Source organism: Eptatretus burgeri, chromosome 2 (assembly GCF_056783735.1).
Source record: "Eptatretus burgeri isolate ZD-2024b chromosome 2, Ebu_testis_v1, whole genome shotgun sequence".
Lineage (NCBI taxonomy): Eukaryota > Metazoa > Chordata > Myxini > Myxiniformes > Myxinidae > Eptatretus > Eptatretus burgeri.
Genome location: NC_140962.1, coordinates 127,142,320 through 127,150,850, shown reverse-complemented (window position 1 = coordinate 127,150,850; position 8,531 = coordinate 127,142,320). Strand labels below are relative to the sequence as shown.

At 41.4% G+C, this 8,531-nt stretch overlaps 1 protein-coding gene across 1 annotated transcript; it reads right to left on the bottom strand.

Annotated features, from left to right (window-relative positions):
- Nucleotides 1-1,469: 1,469 nt before the first annotated feature.
- LOC147033044 (beta-1 adrenergic receptor-like) lies at nucleotides 1,470-4,080 on the bottom strand. Its single transcript, XM_085858951.1, has 2 exons — nucleotides 3,333-4,080; nucleotides 1,470-2,239 (listed from the first exon to the last, which is right to left on the bottom strand). Exons 1-2 carry the CDS (start codon nucleotides 3,966-3,968, stop codon nucleotides 1,796-1,798), a joined length of 1,080 nt encoding a protein of 359 aa, XP_085715077.1. The 5' UTR covers nucleotides 3,969-4,080; the 3' UTR covers nucleotides 1,470-1,795.
- Between the last annotated feature and the right edge of the window lie 4,451 nt (nucleotides 4,081-8,531).

The window sequence follows — 8,531 nt, the reverse complement described above, 5'->3', positions numbered from 1 at the left end:
TTTTTTTTATTTTTTTATTTATATTTTTTGTTTGTCTGTAATCACGGATAGAAAATTCTGCAGAGCACAGTTATCATTGGAAATTTTTGTAACTTCGGATATCAGAGGCCTATAGAGGTCCCTTTCAGCGCACAAAATTTTGAAGGTCAAGGTCAAAGTCAAGGTCACTTTGTCGCAAATCAGCGGAGTCGACGAAACCCTTATTTTTTGAGTCATTTTAATCTAATCGTCTCCAATCTTTATGGGAATATAGTATATGGTCTGGCGCTCAGCTGATTAGTTTTTGGTGGCGATTGGCCTTGACCTTCATGGGTAGCACCTGAGGTCAAACATATTTGACCACAAGGTCAAATTTTCAAGTTTTAGGAACCATATCGTGTAATACCTCAAATTGAACACCTCGATGAGTGCTTTCTAGATATGTCAAGCTTGAGACATTATGACGTCATTTGGTGACGTTATGAGGCAAACACATATTTTTCATGGTTACTCTGCAGAACGATTCTCATCGGAATCTCTCGGAGGCAGATATTCCTCAAGGAGTCGCTCCTGGTGGATAGCAGCTCTGTTCACCTCGGTGTGACCTTAAAGAAGTCACACGTGGTAACCTTTTAGCAAGATACGGGTCACCCTGCGGGTGGCATTGGTTTATTTTTCATTTATTTGTTTGTCTGCCTACCTGTGAACAGGATATCTCAAAAAATTGAGGACGGATTCTGCCGAAATTTGGTGGACAGTTTGGGATTGTGACAAGGATGAAATGCTTCGATTTTGGTGAAGATCCGGATCCGAATCCTCGAATTTTTAAGTGATTCGTCACCATTAAGAGATCGGGATAAAATTATATACAGCACGACATGTTAAAAGTTGATGGAATCGGGTAAAACTTGGTGCACAGGTTGGGTGTATGACAAGGAAGAAGTGTTTCGATTTTGGTGAAGTTCCCAATGCTGATCCAGGTACAATAATTTTTTTAATTTTATGCACGATTCTTCACCATTGACAAACGTTGACAAAATGATGTATAGCATGATATCTCAAAAAGTTGTGGGCGAGTTATGACAAAACTTGGTGGATGAGTTGGTTAGATGAAAAGAACAAGCCGATTCGATTTTGGTTCAAGTCAGCAGATCCAGATCCAGCTTATCAGTGGGATACAAAACGAAAACTGTTTAGCCTGGTGGAGGCTACTGAGTGCCCTTCTCATACTTCAAAAGTATTTGCAATGCCATACATACCCTGTGTTGTATATCTTTCAAAAAACATTTGCATGCTGAAAACTAGTTCCTCACTGAGCCCTGTGCAGTATATGAATAACATTTCACTTTCTCTTAGGTAATGGATTTCTTGATTCAGTCAACTCCGAAGATTACGCTCTTGTTAGAGTGCCAATACATTATCCATGCAAGGGCTTTTTAAAATATATTAATGAGGAATAATTGAAAAGTATATCTATCCATTTTCGCCTCAAATATCTTTATTATAATAACAGGAACCCTGGTGTTAGCATAACAGTTTAGGTGGCTGGCTTAAGCTTTGAGATATCTTTATTGTAATTTCATTCATTTGGATTCTCATCAAGGTATTCTGAACAGATCACACATTACATGTTCAAATCCCGAATCCACATTATGACATCAGTAATTTGTTAAACCTTGTCTTGTATATGTGAGGCATTCAATATGTTGTAAGAACAAAGCATATGGTTCGTAGAACATTTTAAACACCCCTTGTATCATATTTACTGCACTCTCCTCTTACAGGCTTTGATCACTGAATAAAATTAAATGATGATTCAGTTACCCTCTTTGTTTATCACAGTAACTCGGCATTCTTTTTCTGAATGTATGTTTTTGCACAGCAAAGTACGCTTGATTCGAGTCATCATGTTACGATTCCCAACTCGTTCGTTTCTTCCATCCAAACGCAGCAAGCGCTTGTAAGCTGCCATGAGTTCAGGGCTTCGTGAATAGAGAACCGGGTTACATGCTGAGTTCAAGTAGCCCAGCAATAGAAATATGTCGAATAGAATATATCTTGTGCATGTAGGACAGAAAATTTGAAGTGAGGAAATGATGTGAAATGGGAACCAACAGAACAGGAATATTCCCATAACAACGCTTAAGGTTTTCAAAGCTTGATGCTCACTCGTATTCATTCCTTTGTTCTGATTTTCTTTGCAATATTTGCTTCTTCCGTTGGATTGCATGTTCAATACACCCTGTTTCATTTTCCCAAACTGTAAGAAAAATAATTGGCAATATCAGTTGCAAAATATTTCATATTGTTCATTTCATGGCATTTTAATAAACCTCGTTTATAAATTGAAGGCAGGACTCCCTTGAGGAACACACTCTTGCCTCAGAGCTGCTATCCTGGGTTTGAATCTCAGCCCAGCAATACTGTAAACTGTTATCCTCATGTTTCACAAGCAGGGTACACGTCAATGTGTGTGCTGTTCCTTGGATGAAAGTTAAACAAGGTGTCTTGTCTACCCACATTACTTGGTGGAAATTAAAGATCCCACAGGGTCGTTCATGAAGAGGATGTGAGCTATTGTTTGCACCATGAAAAAAAATTCCCAAATTGCAAAAAAAAGAACCAGCTTTGCCACACCAAACGCTCTGTGCAGATCATGGGACATTAATTGACTTAAAAACAGGTGAAAACGATTGGAGTCTTCACCGCAGATCTAAATACCACGGATGGTACTAAATTATTCGTGATGGTAACTTTTTGTAACTTTTTAACATTCACTTTTTGGAATACATAGTCGAGGCTCATGGAAGAGTACACTGAAAGGAGCTCACGTACAGGTGCACTGAAAGGATCATGACTGAACATGACACAACGAACAGTTGAGAAAGGGGGAAAACAACAAACAACAACAGATTTTCAGTCCAAGCTGGAGACAGCCTTGGACATTCAATGGATGTGAGGAGGAGTGAGGGGAAGGAAAGGATACAACTGGGCCAAGAATTGAACCGGTGACCTGCGAGAATCATAGATGATGTTCAAACTGTTATTCCAACGTGAGTCTGGTGATCTGTTTATATTTTGCCTTCTCTGCGACTTTTCATAATTATGCCTTGCTCAACAAATTCTCAAAACCTCTGACTTTATCGTTGGTGCTGACATTAATAAAGTTAATATAAATGGAGAGTCATTTCTGGGCAAGCCCGAAAAAAAACAATGAAAACTCTATAAAAGCAAATGATTCATGCAAAGTACATTACTTGATGTACACAAAAAAGTGAAAAAGCCACAACAATATTGTCTCCACAATAACCGTCCAGCAATTAATTTTCTTGTTACAATATGAAGGATCTCACCTGTTTGTTGGCTTCTTTCAGCACCCTCCAATAAACCAGAATCATGATGATGGATGGAGTGTAAAAAGGAATTATCGTTATGGTGAGCAGGTACTCTTTGGAGAAAAATGAGTTGCAACATTCTGGGTCATCGTAGCACAACTGATGTTCAGGAAATGTTGATTGATTCCAACCAAGGAAAATAGGCAGGAAAGAGATCGAAATCGACAGACTCCAAAGTAAAACCACAACACCACAAGCACGAGTCCAAGTCACCATGGTTCGGTATTGTAGAGGCCTCGTGACAGCAATGTAACGATCAATGGCGATTGCGCAGAGAGTGGTGATACTCACTGTGACGCACGCAATATCAACTGCATTTAAGAAGTTGCACACATCTCGCCCATAAATTGATGGTCCGTGTAGAACTTTCATTGTAGTTGAAGGCATCACCAGGATGCCAATTAATATATCAGCCACAGAGAGCGAACAGATGTAGACGTGTGTTACGCCATGCATGAGATGATGAGAGTGGATCACAGTGGCGAGAACCAAAGTATTCCCCAAGATAGTAAATGCACTCAATGATGCAAAAAACAAGATCAAGCTGGTGTAGTATGGTTCAGGTATACTGTATTCTTCAGTTGTAATATTCATTGCAATACAAGTTGGAGAGAAGTCTATACGTTTGTCAATTGTTATTGCAGTTATTGGAGAAGATTCATCCAAATATAATCAATTTATCGAAATTATATGTGATTAAAAACCAAAGAACGTAAAATGAAACTGAACATTAATCCACAATGAAAACTATTTTTTACATCTGGCATCATTTTTACAGAATCCAGAAGGTGAAGACTGATACTGCCCTTTATATTTATATAGAAGATGGAATGTAATCCCATGTTACATCATTTCTTATTTGTACCTTTCTTCAGTCCTGAGGGAAAGCAGCTAATGAATGAATGTATTGTTGTGGTTCTAGGAACCGCATGCCTCTAACATTTAGTGGTCCCGAGACAGTTATTCCATTAATATACGTTAAGATAGTCCCTTCCCTTTTGTCTGGCAGGACAACGCGACATGTGTTGCGGGATCTCATAGCTAGGTTTGCTTACACCACCAACTAAATTTCTACTCTTCTTTTCTGCTTATTCCTGAGGTAAATCCGAATTTGGGTCCTCACATAGGCCAGCAGGCACTGCGCTCGGACAACCAATCGGCATAGCGTGGCATGGCACGGAACAGCGCAGAGCTCCCCTCCTCAAGCCATCCCTCAACCCAACTTTTGCAGCAAGTCATAATGTATGCTGGCCAATTCCACCGTGACTGACGTAACATTTAGACCGATTTCTTAGTAATTTAGCAAAATTTCTCTGTGATGAGAAGTCTTTAAATTAAAATGTTTTGCTCATACTGTCAGTGGGTGCAGGCTCATCAAATATGCCAAAACTTGCTGGATTCCAAGATTCCATATCTTTTGTATTCCAAATTCAAATCGTCGTAACTGATGTAACAAGAAATATCACCCCCCATGGGGTATCCCAAAAACATGCTCTAATTCTCTGAATTGGAGGCAACTGATCATCAATGGCAGGGACAGTGCTATTATACATATTCTCTAGCAACATACAGCCATCGACTTAAATTGATCAATACCCGCTGTGCAACGTCACGTAACATTGGTCACGTAACTGACGTACCAACAGAACGTAACTGACGTAACTCCTTCGACGAACTTTAAAGTTCAGATTACTGTATGATTACTATATGATCATAAACACCACCTGAATTTAACAAATTAACAAGTAAACGAAATTCACTTCACAGTCCTCTTACTGGTGCATAACTGGGCATTTGCTCACTGTTTTACAGTAGATTCGAGGCCAACAAAATGTGTTTTGAACTAATAAACGTGTGCAAGAAATCCAAACAGCGTAGAAAAAGATTGAATCAAACAACTTGGGGAAACTAGCAATCAAAAGTTATATCCTCTCAAAAGCGCTCTTTATGTACTCCAGGGAGGGACTTTGAATGTTACCACCCCTTGTAGACCAACCGGTACGTAGAAAATGACAGATTCGTGGACAGTGTCAAGGTCATCGGCTGCGGGCCACTTGAAAGATGTAACCCCACCCACTGTGGCCTGTTGTAAAAACTTCATGTCCCAGAAACCATCATGGTCACTTCTCCTGAGGGTGCGGCCAATGTAAAATCGATCGATGAAGTCGACGGCATAGTATGGCATTTATCGATCGCAAATGTGTTTTAGCTAAGCAGACATGTCTCCTCATAACGCTAAAATATTCCACCAGTGCTGCCTTTGCTTCATCCAGTGATTCACCACGATCTCCTTCCGATATTGATCATTCCACTGGTAGTACTCAATGACAGTTTCACCACGTTCACCTTTATACCGAACAGATTATCAACTACCATGCTGAATTCTTTGCAGTTATCAAACTCCCCTGTATAACAATCCATGTGCCAGCCACACGCGGTCAGTTCAATCAATGTTTCTGCAGGTGGTACATTTGGAAGATGTTTCCGGATGCCATTGAGGAGCAGTTCAAAGTTTTCTTGGTATTTGCAGCAACAAACGTTTTGGTCTTTTTCGGACACTGACACTACGTTCGCTGGGCGTACGCCGCAAACTTGGACTTTTCCATTTTAAGATTCGGATATTCTTTCTTCAACTGCCTGAATACCTCCATGACAATCATAATAAGGGTCTTGTTGTGAAATTTATTTATTTATATTTTATTTTCTTACTTTTAGTTAACCATTTTAACCGACTCGATGTAAATCCTGTTACTCAAATCAAAGACACAATTAATTAACTGTCCACAATGTGAAAGTACATTACATCAGAGAGTTTTATTTTAACTTGGTACCAAGGAGTACAAGCCACCGAGATGGTAAACATCTTCAATAATTTGCACTAAAACAAGATTACATTTCTTGGCATTTATATGCTTTTGTGAGAGTGGAGAGGGCTGATAAACATATAAAAAAAAAGAACTCCAACTACAATACGTGTCTTCTCGGGGAAAAGCGAATGACATAATTACGGCAAAAGTTGCTGTTATCAACCAGGTCACTTTGTTCCAGAGCAAGACATTCCTTTTATCAACATTTAGGTCAAAAGACTCTTGGGTAAAGGAAAAACATCACTGACATTACAGCATAAAAATTAAATTTATAAAACACCAGCAACAATTAAAATAGAGAGTACATTAATGTAATTATTTTCTCCCACAGTCTTCTTCTGCCTCTTTATCTGTTTTCCATCCCTCTTCATGGTAATGCAGTCTCTCTTTCCAGGCTGCTGCCGAGATATCTCATCGCTGAGATAGAATGTGCGGACGACCTCTTCTGTCTCTGCCATCACTGGGTTTGGACGTTTTGGCTGGCCTTGTTTAGCAATTTGGCCAAACTTTTTGGCTCGTCTCTTCACTAGATGCAGACCTGCCTTCGCGGACTCCCAGGCAGAGCGTTTCCCATGCGTTTCATAGCTTTCCCCAGACTCTAAGCTGAAGGAAAGCTTTTTGAGGGAGTACTAGGATTGTTCATTTGAGTCGTTGCTTTCTTCCTCCCGGCTCTCATTTTCTGCATGCGAAGTTTGGCGCTGGCATTCTGCTGCTGCTTTTTCTTCTCATCCCATTTTTCCCGACTTCTCTTCTGCTGGGCGGCATTCTTGCTGATCGTCAAACTGCGTTTTTCATCAGTCATATTAGCACGGTATTTGTTCATGCATTCTTTAGCAGATTTCGCCATCTGAAACCAATGGGAGCAGATTTAGCGGTGTCAATGCACATGCTCTTCTATGTAACTAAGGTAACTTCTTTATGTTACGTCAGTTACAGTCAGAATTGTTACGTCAGTTACGCTGATAAAATTCAGACTTGATATATTGTTGCGGATTTGGAAGTTTATCACACTCAACATACAGGTCCTATTGCGCAGTTATTTCGGTAAGTATGTGTTTTATAGATAGCTTCCTTCCCCTTGTCTAATGGGTAAATAAATGTCCATGCGCTGTGGAGTTATTTTGATAGTTAGGGTTTTCCTTTTATTTTTCCACCAACAAGAACTACAACAACAGCTGTGGACCACTCCAGCTCGGAATAAAACAATGACGAGAAACCCTCTGCTCCCGGCATTCTCCGCATGCTCACTAGGGGAAGGGTCATGCCTCCACCCACCGATTCGCTTGGCAAAGCACCAAGTGGGGTAAAGGTCGAGCCATGCCTGAGAACGAATCACGCCTGTGTGAGCCGCGCCTGAGAACGAATGACGCCTGAGCGAGCGCGCCAGAGAGGATAAAAAGGAGCAGAGGATCCTCGTAGAGTGAGTCTGTCTGGCTGGTCTTGGTCGTCGTCATCATCTTCTTCCTCCTTCTCTGACGCACGATCAAGCTCTCGAGAGACACCATCCCCCCGCTCCTCCACCGCAAGAACCGCAAGGGTCGCTTGCCGGTGCCTGGATTCAGCTCGCCTCTCGCTGGGGCCCAGGTCGACTCGACCTGAAGACCACACAAGGCGGACAGGTCCGAGATAGGACTCAATAAAGACCATTTGGTCGGATCATTTTGGGAGTGTGCGTGTGTGTGTTCGTGGCGCCAGTCAAGATAAGTAGTGAATTGTATAAGTGCTTTTTGCTTGTACATACGTGCCTTAATTGCTCAGTTTAACTCTGCCCTTATGTGCTCCCCTCATTTCCCCATTGTAAATAAACATTCCCATTTGTGAAATGTATCAGCTCGTTCATGTCTATTCCTTCATTGACTGAGCGTGCTGCATGTTGGAAAGTTAGCCAGGCGTCGCCCTTGTAGCAGGGTATTCGGGACCGACGGAACTCGGCGATCAAACCGCTCGGATCGTACATGGAACGAGTACGCTAAGCAGCTCGTTCCGTACGGGTGCCGTCGAGGGTGAATTTCCCCGATAGGTTGGACCACGTGGGTATTTAGGTAAATTGAAATTGGCAATCGACCGTACTCCACGTGGTCTGTCTATTGGCGAGTTCGGTCCAAAAGGGGACCCATACTTTTCCGTAGTTTTCCAAAGAAGTACGATCTAAATTCTGGGCGATCGGTCGAGCCGACTCTACTGCTCCATCTGGTGGTCGTGGTCGCGGCCGACGCCCGGCCCCTCAACAATATTACATGGGCCCCACTATGCCTTAGGGACATCATATAGTCCTGTGGAAGAAAAATAA